Genomic DNA, 12087 nt, shown 5'->3' with positions numbered 1-12087 from the left:
GCCAGTACCCAGGACACGCCAGCAGAGCCTTGCCCAGTTCTGAGTCTGCTTTTGGCTTACTGTGGGGCCCTGGGCAAGGTCCTGTCCTCTCTGGGCCTATTTCCTCATCTGTTATAAATAATAAGAACCCGCGTGTACGGAATCATTTTTACAAGATCTCTTCAACTCTAGGGAGCAGGTACTCTTGACTATCCCCATTTTATAGACCCTGCAGGCCCAGAGGAATTAAGTGACTTGCTCAAGGTCACATGGATAATGAGTGTTGGAGCTGGGGGTCTGGCCTAAGCAGCTGGGCCCCAGAACCTGTGCTCTTAAGATGACATGTCTCCTTGGTGCCAAAGGGCCCTCTGGGGTGGGCTTGACATGTGCGGCCCCTCAGGTCCCTTCATAAGCCTGTGGCTGCTTTCAATTGTGGGGATAACGTGACATTTCTTCTTACTTTGGTGCCTACCACCACTGCCAGGGGTCAGACCATGAAGGTCTGGTGAGGCTTCAGAGTGCGGCCGTGCAGGATGGTGTCCTGCTTAGAAGGGTACAGATATCTTGAACCCACCACCATCAGCAACCGTGGCAGCACAGGACAGGCACCGGCAAGGGTGGCACCCTTCACCAGGCTGATGGAAAAACCACTCTCATTACCACCTCCCCTGTTCAGACAAGAACATTAGACCCCTGGAACTCCAGATCCTTCTGTTCAGAGTGTTTTTTTCTCAGCTCATTATTATACAGCTACTCCAACCCTTGCCTAGCATTTTTTAAAATTTTATTTATTTATTTATTTTTTTAAAAGTACCCCTTTGTAAGAGATACTGACATTTGTAAGGGAATTCTCCATTTTTTAAAATTTATTTTATTTTATTTATGATAGTCACACACACAGAGAGAGAGAGAGAGGCAGAGACACAGGCAGAGGGAGAAGCAGGCTCCATGCACCGGGAGCCCGACGTGGGATTCGATCCCGGGTCTCCAGGATCGCGCCCTGGGCCAAAGGCAGGCGCCAAACCGCTGCGCCACCCAGGGATCCCTTTTTTTTATTTTTAAAAAAGATTTAAAAATTTTTTTATTCATGAGAGACAGAGAGAGAGGCAGAGACACAGGCAGAGGGAGAAGCAGGCTCCCTGCAGGGAGCCTGACTTGGGACTCGATCCCACGAGTCCAGGGTGGGATCGAAGGCAGCGCTAAACCGCTGAGCCACCCAGGTTGCCCTTACCTAGCATTTAGTCCTTTTTCTAGAGTGAAAGCTTCATGGAGGATCAAGCCTGCTTTTGCTCACGCTGGGATTCTAGGGACCAGGGGGACACCTGGCACGTTTGTTCACATGCCAGGTGTCTGGCTGGTCCCAGGCATGGAACCTGGATAGGCTGGCTGTCCCCAGGCCTTTATCACTTGCTGGGCCAGAGGTTGAGGGGGCCCAAATGTGAGCTGTGATGGTGCCAGAACTAGCACCTGGAAGTGCCAAGGAGAAGGAGATGGGCCCCAGGTTCCGAAAGCTCTGTGTCCCCTCCTGCCCAGTGCTGGCACAGAGGAACTGCTATCCCCCAAATCAAGCCTGAGTTCTTTTTTTAAATTTATTTTTTATTTTTTTAAAGATTTTATTTATTTATTCATGATAGTCACACAGAGACATAGAGAGAGAGGCAGAGACATAGGCAGAGGGAGAAGCAGGCTCCATGCAGGGAGCCCGATGTGGGATTCGATCCCAGGTCTCCAGGATCGCACCCTGGGCCAAAGGCAGGCGCTAAACTGCTGCGCCACCCAGGGATCCCAAGCCTGAGTTCTAAAGACCGAAGAAGCTGCCTGTGAGTGGCCACCCCTAGGGCAGGCATTGCACTTGACTGCTTCAGAGCATTTCCCTAATGGATCCCTTACTGGCACGGGAGGGATCACTGCTCCCAATTTACAGAGGAGTCTCAGAGAGGCAGGAGTGGCTGCACAGAGGCCACGTGGCCAGCGGAGATGGAGATGGACTCCCAACCCCAGCCTGGCCAGATCCACATGCCTTGGGCCAGGGTTTGCACTGGCCCCTGGGAAGGGGGGCCACTCCGACAGGCTGAGTCCCATGGCCTGGCTTCTCGGCCAGGAGCCTAGGCTGACCCTGGCTGACCTTGCTCCTGCATCCAGGCCCCTCTAATAAGAACCAGCCCTCATGTGTTTCTCTCTGCTTAGGGGAGGCTCCGAGAAGCTAACAGGTATTAGGAAGAGTCGGGTGACACAAGGAGTCTCATATGCCAAATGGCTCTGGACTCATGGGTGGTCCCAGGAGCAACAGGGACCAGAGGACATGTAGGTGCAAAACAAGCCAGGTCTCTGCACCCCAGACACCCTCTGATTTTTAGCTCTAATGTTCATTGTGGTAGTTGACACAAAATTGTGGTGGACAATTGTCATGACTGATCGAGGCTCAAGAGGGAGGCAACTTGCGTCCACCCAAGGGCGTTAACGAGCAGTCAGCAGATGGACTGTGCACTTGGCCTGACCTCTTCAGACCTTCCACACAGCCTTTGGGAACCCTGGAAGTGTGCCACTTGTCCCTGAGGAGAAGAGCTGTCCAAGAGCTGTCTGCTGCTTTTTTAGACTGACTCATTGTCCAGATTTAAAAGTTGGGAGATTCACACAAAATCCTAGTAAGAGAAGGGACTTTGTTAACCTCTGTGCAGGTTGGTGCTGGCTAGCAAGGACTGGGGTTGAGACCCCGGTCTGTGTTCCAGCTAAACCTCAATTCCTGGCTGCAGGATCTGGCTACCCAGGGCCTTTGGGAGGGTGAGGCATGTGGGCTTAGGGCTCCACCACACAAGAAATTTGATGTCCAGCCTCTGAAGTATCTGAGATGCCCCAAAGTCCTCCACTCTCCCCTCCAGCACACTTCCCAGGGCTGTGCATGAAATCCAAACTCTTGCCTATGCTCTACCAGCCTCCTGGCCCTGGGCCCTGCCAGATTTCCTGCATCTGGGCTCCTCTCCCCCTGGCTCACAGTGCTCCACTGCCCCACCCTTCATTCGGCTTTCCACCAGAGCCTGGTCCACCCCTACCTCAGGGCCTTTGCACACGTACTGCCTGGCATGCTCCCCCACCTCTTCCCATGGCTGGTCTTGCGGGCCATCTGGTTTCAGCTCACGTGTGGCTTGTGCCTATTTCTATTCCTCCACTTCTTTCCTTCCCTGCCTCATCACATCACAGGTGAAGACCTGGGCTGGAGTCCTGACGCTGCCACTTCCCCATGGTGTGATGTCAGGTAAGGCTCCTAACTTGACTGCTTTGGCTTTCTCACCTGTCATGGGGTCATAATATCCCTGCCTCCCCAGGTCACTGTGAGGGTCTGCCTCAGCGTAAGCACATGACCCCACCATGGCCAGTGCTGCCCCCCACATTACCAGGTCCCCCCGACCCTACTCTTCTGGCTGGTGCTGAGGTTCGTTCTATGACATCCTTCGCCTAATGAATGCCTCCATGCCAAACCAGGCCCCGGTAACAAACAGGACACAGCTGTGGTCTTGCATCTTATATCATGCTGATTCTGCTTTCTGAATCAACCAGGGGCCTCACGACTTTCCCTGGAGCCCTGCTCATGGGAAAGCTATTCTTCAAAGGAACAGAGGATGTACAACCTGGCTGGAAAAGAGGCTTAGGCCACCCTGGCCTTGGGGACTTTATAGCTTGCTCAGAGCAGTCACCCTGTAAAACCCCCTCCTTGATGAAAGCAGGACCCCCGTCTTACCACCACCACTCACTCACTTCCCCATAAATCTGCTTCTTATAAAACTTGACTTGGGCGCCGGGTCCTCAACTTGGGCAGCCTGACCCCACAGTCCCACGGCTGCACAGCCGGAAGGCCTCATGGGCCCGGGCTGCTGGGGAGGTCTGCACAATGCAGCTGCGGTGATGCCCAGGCAGCACAGAGCTTGGCCTTCACGTCCTTCTGGGGACACAGTAGTGTGGGGACTACCAGGCCTGTCTTGTCTCTGAGGAAACTGCCCACACCAGCACCAAGCACTGAAAGGCGTCCAATAAAACAGTTCTGCTCCTCTACCTTGGGCTTGGTACTTTTAAATGTTCTCCTCTTTTCTTTCTCAGGGATTGCTTTCCAATAAAAAGCATACCCAGTGCCCTCAAGCCTCGCCTCGCAGCCTCTGTAGCTCCAGTGCATACATGACACTTCAAACCAGGGTCTCATCCCATCCTCCAAAGACCCTGCCGGGTCAGCACCCCATCTCCACCTCGAGAGGTTCAGAGTAGTAGGGCTTCCCCACAGGGAGCATCACAGCTGGAGTCCCACCCGTCAGGCTGCCCTGGAGCCCAGGGGTTTGTCCCCACCTTTCAGTGTGAGCCACTCCCTGGTCTTCTGCTGGTGCCACAGACCACAGGCCAGGCCCTTCCAGGGGCCCCTCTAGGTCCCTTCTGCACCTCCTCCTTGTGGGGGGCGGTCAGGATGGGGCAGCGCTCAGACTGGGGCCACGTGGCTATCCTGGCCTCCTTCTCCATCTACTCTTTTTCTCATTCAACTTTTGCTTAAATAGGTCTCAAAATACTGTGACAGATTTCTGGCCAAGTTGCTTCCATTAAACAGTATTGATTTAAAAAACTAATAACTTAAAACCGCCACTCTCCACTTTCAGCTCACTCTGCTGTAGCACACAGCCTGCCTCGGGGTTCCAGATATTGTATTATCTTAAGCAAGATACACCTCTAAGTCTTTGCAAATGCCATTCCCTCTACCTGGAAGCCCCTCTCTCCTTGGCATGTGGGACCTGCTGCCCTAGGCCCAAACTCTGACCACCCCTCCTCTGAAGCCAGGGACTTCACCTGCTGGGCTATCGCCAGGCTACTCCAGCACTCCAGCTGGCTGGAGTCCTCCCTCTGTGCCGCCCCAGGCTGGCCCGTTGTCCCACCCAGTGTCCAGAGGGCCAGCAGCCTCCTGACCACGAGGGTCCTCTGCTGGCTATGACCCGGTGAATACCCCGGGCAGAGGCAGAGACTGAGAATTTGGCACTCAGCCCGGTCAGACCTCCAGTCCACCTCGGGAATGGGCCTGTGAAGGATGGGGCCCCACTCTTCCTGGCCACAGCCAGCCCTCAGCCCAGAAAGGAAAACAGCTTCTCTGGTCACATCTACCCATCTGTGGCCCCACCTCGCCCCCACATAAAAACAGCAGGAACACTGACAGGCCCGGTGTAGTGGGTGGTGGGCGGGAGCTGGGAGGAATTCCATGCAGAACCAACACCAGGAGCACAAAAAAGCCATTCAGGCCACCACCCAAATTCCCTGCCTGGACCCCGAGGCCCCCGGAATCAGATGTGGAGAAGGGTGTTTCCAGGGGCCGCCTGTCTCTGGGGTGGGGTGTGCCCGATCAGTGCAGGCAGTACTCACCATTGGAGCGGTGGATACAGGTATGCTGGTTGTCGCTGAGGAAAAAGCCACTGTGGCACTGACACTCATAGCTGCCCATGGCATTGACGCAGATCTGCTGGCAGCCACCATTGTTATCCTGACACTCGTCCACATCTGCAAGGGGAGAGAGAGAAGGGAAAAGAGAAATAACACCTGGTGCCAGAAGTGCAATCAGCTGGTAGGGCATGGATGTGCTCAGCTTCCCCAGGCTGCACAGAAGGCACTGCATGGAGCCATACTACAGGAGCACTCCATGTAGATAGTTATGATGGGTGTAATGCTAGCTGACCCTTAATACCCTGTGTGACCCGCACTATTCTAAGTACCTGACCTGTATTAACTCCTTTAATCCTCACAGGAACCCTATAAATCGGATCCAGGCATTATCCCATTTTGTAGATGAGGAAACTGAGGTCCAGAGGGGTGAAGTCACCTGTCTGAGGTTCCACCTGGTGGTCTGACTCCTAAACTGTGATCTCACTGTTACTCCTGGACTCTCCCCCTCTAGGAAGATTGTGCAACCTGCACTGTCTAACCCCAACACACAGAACCTCGCCAACCAAACTCTAATGTCCTCTCTTTCTTCAATCACACCTCAGATTTATAACCAGTCACACAAGACCTGGCGGCTAGGGAGAGGCTAGAGGACAGGGCAGCCTGCCTTCTGCCTCCCAAATTGATTTCAAAAGTCTAGAGAATGGGGAAGTTTTTAAAAGGCCCTAACCTCTGGCTGCCAAGACAGCTGCAGAAAGTCGCCAAGTGGTCTTTCCCACTCTCTAGGAGAGACCAACCTCAGGGCCAACACTCATTTTTGACCAGAGGCTGCTGGCACAAAGGGTGCTATGGGCTGAAAAGAGTCTTTATGGAGTTCTGGTCTTCAACAGAACAGCATGTTTCAATTACCAAAGTCATAACCCCCTACACTGTCAGTTTGTTTAATTAAAGAAGGGCTTCTTAAACCTTAATGTGCCCTGTCTGTATTGTCATTTTAATAGGCAAATACATGAAACCACAAAGGCAAGGTGAGCTACTGGCTGCTTCCAGCCAATCCCCTGACCTCCAACACACACAGAGATACACACACACAGACACATACACACACACAGACACATACACACACTTTGACAATAAGCTTTTTATATCATTCTTTTTAACACAGCCATCTTTTAGTTACTAGAGCCAAAAGGATGTGAAAATGTAAAGAAGCAGGCAGACTGACCTGCACTGAACCAGGAGAGGACTCATCTCTGGAACTGTGTCACCCGGGTCCCACTGAGGCTTAGGGCCAACAGGCCACTTCACCACCCAAGAGACAACATACTGCCTCTGAGGCCAATGCTGAGGCAGAGCTCTGAACTCTAATAGCCACCAACCGTTAGAGCTAAAATGGGGAAGGTGGCTCTTGCTGAGAAGAGACAGAGTGGGGTTCCAGGGGAGCTGGGAAGGCCAGCGAGGGATTATTCCGAAAACCTTTCTCCACTCAACAAAGTCTTACTTAGTGATGGCTCCCTAAAGGCTCAGTGCTAGTGTCACCCTTACCAGGGGCACCTTCCCTCCACCCCAGCAGTGTCGGTATCTGAGGGTCTGTCCACTGCCTGCACTAGACCATGAGCAGCTCTAAGCCAGGCACCAAGTCCTGCTCACCCTACCAATTACAACGCAAAGCTGACATTCCTCGAGTGTTCATTATGTGTCAGGCATGGGGCACACAAATACCAACTCACTCCATCCTTGTAGCAACCCTGAGAGATAGGTTGTGTTACGCCTTCATTTTACCAAGGGTACCAAGACACAGACAACCAAAGTAACTTGAGCAGAGTCACATAGCTGCTCAGAGCAAAGGCAGGACTTACACCTACTGTCCACCTCCTGAGCACATGCCATTGCACCGGCACTAAGCTGGCCAAGCCAGCCAGCACATTCAGACTAATGCTAGGAAGAACCAGCTCCTCTTAACATGAGCTTGAGCTGGGTGTCACCTGGAACATGTCTGTGAAACCCAGATGTAACAAACACAAGGTCAGAGCCAGGCTGCCATGGGTAACACAGGGAATGTCCCAGAACACCTGAGGTCAGTCCCATCTCTATCCCAGTAACACCCCATAGAAGCACTTGTGCTGGCACACATGTAACAGTGAGATCCCCTCCTGGGACTCAGTTCAGGCCCCCTCAAATCACGGTCTTTGCTGTTCTTGCCATGGCTCTCAGATTCTTTGCTCTGGACCCAGCTTCCCCCCAGCTCTAGTAAAGGTTCAGTTGGTAAAACAAAACAGGTAGAGGTCCTTGAATGCTGAATTCATGGTGAAAACTCTGCTTCCACCCCACCGTGAATGAGCTCCCTGGTGCCACCCGTCTGGCCTGGCCCATCTCCTCCCTCCACTGAGAGCCAGGAACCAGAGGGCCGTTGACGCTGCCCGTCGACAGAACTTCAATGCGCTGGCAGAGTGGCTGGGCCTTGGGACAGCGCTGTTTACACTAGCAGGGAACAATGACTCTCAAACACTGATGAATAATTTGAAACAAATGCAAGGCCGTGTAAACATTTCTTTTCCCCACTCCCAAACGACAAAGCCCCAAGATTAAGCAGGAGGGAAGAGGAGGCCGCCCCTTCTGCACCCTTTTCCCACTGCGGTCCAAACACAGGCTTCCCTCAAGCTGGGCAGGAAACCACAGTCTCAGAAGCTCTTTGGGTAGCATGTGGCATTAGCAACTTCTCTAGGTGATAGATCAAGGGCCTGAGGCCCACTTCGTACCCACCCCACCCTGTGGCTCAGCCCTCCAAATGGCACTCATGGTGAAGTCTGGAGAGTGACCCACTGGAGGAGCTGTGTCCATGAGATGGCCACCCACTGGCCTAGGGCAGACTGGGTTCACCTGGACACAGCACTATGGGAAATACTTAGCACCCTAGCCCTCCTGAGGGGGACAGCCCAGCACACATTGGTCCTCGGCCCCCGCAGGACTTAGAAGACTCTGCTATGAGAGGTAGCACATGGCAAGGAGGGGGTCTGCACCTGGGAGTCAGGCAACCTGACTTCTGGCTCTGCTGTGGCCTGTGGCCTGTGGCAGGCGCTCAGGCAGTGTCTGCAGGAGGAACCGCAGACTGTGCCCTCCAGAAAGCCCTCCTGGAGCGCTGGAGGCACACGCGGCCCTCTTCCTTCTCTTCTGTGCACTGACGGGCCCCTGTGTGGGAGTCCTGTCTCCCCACGCCCCCACCAGAGATGGGCATCAAGGTCGTCTGGGCAGGGCCAGCAGCCTTCTGTAAGTGGCAGCCTGTACAGAAATGATAGTACTACTCACTGGCAGCCAAGGTGCTCAGCGTCTGTCTTCACAGATCTGCACGAGAGCTCCACACTGAGGGCATGGTTCTCAGATGAGAGAACAGAGGCCCAGAGAGGGGAAGAGATATGCCTAATGCTTTAAAACAGGAAAAGAGTGATTCAAAGCCTGATGAGTCTGGATCCAAAGGCTTTTTCCTGCTCTTCTGTGATCTGGCTTCTCTCAACAAGGACGCTTCAAGCCCAGTCATGGTGATGAGAGTAGGTTCCCTGGCTATTTCTGCTTAACACACCACCCCTGACCTTACATGCTCATGTCTCCAAAACACCCCCTCTCTGAAGTCTTCCTGGTACCCAGCGGAATTTGCTCACCCCCTATGCCCAGGCTTGCTCTGCCCTGGACCTCAGGCTTGATCATCCTGTCTCTGCTCTGGGCTGAGGCAAGAAGCAGAGTATCCTTTATATGCCCGCACCTAGCTGATGGGCAGACTGGGTAGGTGCTCAAGTGTTGGCAGGATAAGCTGAATGGCACATATGTGCTGGTAACTGCTAGGGATGGGGTGCTTACTACCTACAAGGCCAGTCCCCTGGAGCAGAGAGCTGTCCTGGTTCCTTCCAGGCACACAGAAGGGGCACATTCAAGTCCACAGCCTGCCACCTCTCCAGTAGCTGCATTTACCTCTGCTGTCCTCTGAACACACCCTCTTATCCACACTTGCCTTCATATGCACACATGTACCTCCTCCTGGGATACCCCCTCCCTCCAGACAGAAGTCCTTGTCTTTGAAATTCACCCAAAATGTTTTTGTTCATTCATTCCCTCTGGCACCGAGCACCTACCATGTGCCACACTTCCCAGGAGCTGCAAGAGGGCACCAAAGTGAACACCTCTGGGTAAGTCCCTGTTCACTAAGCCACTGCTATACCTGCTCTGAGCGCAGAGAACACTGGAGAGCTGGGCCGAGAAGGGCAGGGGGATTTGTGACGTGAGGCGGAAGAGGAAGAGGTGTTGTAGAGACAAAGTCTTGGGGAAGGAGCATGGCAGGGCACAGATGAGGGATAGCCTGTGACCCCTTGGGTGGTAGAGGAGTTCCAGAAGCTTGGCGGCCTTCACATGTCCTGCTGAGGATACCCCAAGGGCTCTCACAAACCCTGGCTCTGTCTGGGTCCCCTTGGCTCCCGTTCCCATCAGCACTGCAGGCAGAAGGGACAGTCCTTGGGGAAGAAGCCACAGCATCATCAACCACCACAGCCTCTGGCAAAGGCTGAGCCCATGTGCAGGGAGGACCCTGAGCAAGCCTGTTTCCAATTGTGCTTCATGATCCCTCAGTGGGCTCCAGGTAGGATACAGGGGTCTCTGAATCCTGCTGGCAGCTCATGGTCCTTCATCTTCTTTTCTGGTCATAGCTGAAAGTTCCCAGAAGACACAGAAGCTCCTGGGCACAGGAACGTAGCTACAGAGCAGAGAGGAGGTTCTGTGGGTGTGAGGGCAGGCTCTAGGCTCAGGTGGGAAACCCTCTTAACTGGCAAAAGAAGAACTGATGCATGTATCGTGGCAGCCAGCCCCCCAGTCCCAGCTCTGTGAGGGACCTGTGTGGCCCTCTATCACGGCACCCTGGGTCAGCCAGGTCATTCTCTGGAAGGCCCCAGACTGCAGCAGCGCCCCCGCCCCCCCAGAGAAGGTGCTCCCCTCTTTAACACACAAACACATCTTTGTGCCATGAGGACTAGGAGAGCCCCTAACTCTTTAAGGCTGGGGTGGGGGCAGCAGGCAAGGGTGTGGGGAGAGCAGCAGAAGCTGAATGGCAGCTGGTCATGGCCTCAGGGGGCCACTGTCTGGTGGAGCTGTGGGACACCCTTAGGAACAAATCATCCGGGTGCAGTCGGGGATAAAACCCACGTGGCCCCCTGCTCTGCGCAGGCTGCTCCCCAGCCTGAGGCCAACAGCTCAGGGAGGACAAGGTGAGAGGGAGACTAAGGTGCCAGAGGGGCCTCACTCCAGCCCTGCCCTTCCTCCACCTGCCAGCCACTCTGCCTGAGAAGCCCCCTCCTGTCTCCCACACTCACACAGTCACCAAGGCTGTCGACTTCCTTACCACCTTGCCCATTTGTTTGCCTCCGCCACCACAACACAGCCTTGGCCTGGTCTCAATTCCCGCCCGAAGGCACAGTCTACATGCTCCTCCCTGACCCCCGGGCCCCCAGCCACCCCTCCCAATCCCAGTGGCTGTGGTGACCACTCCAGTGGAAATAGGAATGGCACCTGGCACCAACGACCAGCTCTAAACAGGGTCTCTGGGGTCAGGTGCCCCCACCTTACACTATAGCACCTGACAGGAGGTCTGGATGCTGGGGTTGGAGGGGTGGGGACGGCCATCCGCCGGGACCCCCGCCCATCTCTGCTCAGCGTGCCCACCGCTCATGGGCACAGGCCACCCCCATCCCCCTGCCAGCCCTTCAGAGCGTTGTCTGGGATGGGCCCATGCACTGTGATGGACACAGTTGTTTTCCAACAAGAAGGTTTCCAGAGCTGACACCGACGGGCCGTAGGTCGATTTGGTTCCGGAAGGCTGCTGCAGGCAGGCCTGTGGTTTGCCCACGGGGTTTGCTTTTTGGCCCAAGGTGCTAGTGTTTATTTTTATTAATAGCTGGCTGTTTGTCCTGCTTTGGACCAAGAATCCAGGTTTGCAGTTATTTATAATAACTAAAAATTACTTCTGGATCCAGCTTTGCTTGCTTTGTTTCCCATGGACATTTCACGATTTGAAACAGAGACTCTGTGTTCTGCCTGTGGGCCCCACCCAGGTTTTCCTGGCTGCCAAGAGCCTACTATGTGTCAGACCCTGTGCCCACCTGGGCATCGGCATCACAGATCACGCTGAGGGCCCGACAACAGAGGCAGAGGCCCCGCCCATCTCAGAAACCAAACTTGACCTCTGACCCTGACAGCTCCCTGCTGGTCCCTGAGGGCTGAGGCCCCAGCCCTCCCCTGGCCCCTTTCAGAAGGGAGGCTTAGGCAGAAAAGCCTCTTGGCTATCGAGCGGCTCTTGCAAAATTGCATTTGATGAGTTAAGTGTAAATAAATGAGAACCAGATGGATTAGATTTCGGGTAAAATACACATGGGTCTTAGAGCTTTGGGGCCTGGGTTCCACCAGACCCAGGACACTCCCTGAGCCATCAGAGGTGCTGGCATAGGCTGGGGGACGACTCCCGGGACCTGTCTGCTTCCTGGTCTGGACATCAGCTGGGGCCTTCTCTGGGGCGCCTGACTCTCCAGCTGGTCAGCTATATGCAGCCCTGCTCTGACACCGAGCCCCTCAGGCTGGGCCTGCATCCAAACTTAGGACTGGAAAATCAGGCACGTGAGTGGGGGGCTCGGCTTTCCAGACCTTCAAGCCCACTGCTCACACCCAGACCGGAGG

General features: G+C 54.4%; 1 protein-coding gene across 2 annotated transcripts in view; it reads right to left on the bottom strand.

Moving 5' to 3' along the window:
• Window positions 1-12087, bottom strand: part of SCUBE1 (signal peptide, CUB domain and EGF like domain containing 1) — a 141048-nt gene that overhangs the window by 84069 nt on the left and 44892 nt on the right. For both annotated transcript variants that reach the window (XM_041757484.1, XM_041757485.1), the window contains exon 4: window positions 5365-5499. In XM_041757484.1, the coding sequence (XP_041613418.1) occupies window positions 5365-5499 (135 nt within the window). The remainder of the gene's footprint in view (window positions 1-5364; window positions 5500-12087) is intronic.

The sequence above is a fragment of the Vulpes lagopus genome, chromosome 5 (genome assembly GCF_018345385.1).
Source record: "Vulpes lagopus strain Blue_001 chromosome 5, ASM1834538v1, whole genome shotgun sequence".
Lineage (NCBI taxonomy): Eukaryota > Metazoa > Chordata > Mammalia > Carnivora > Canidae > Vulpes > Vulpes lagopus.
Note: the sequence above shows the minus strand (reverse complement) of the source record. Positions and strands in the feature narration are given on the sequence as shown.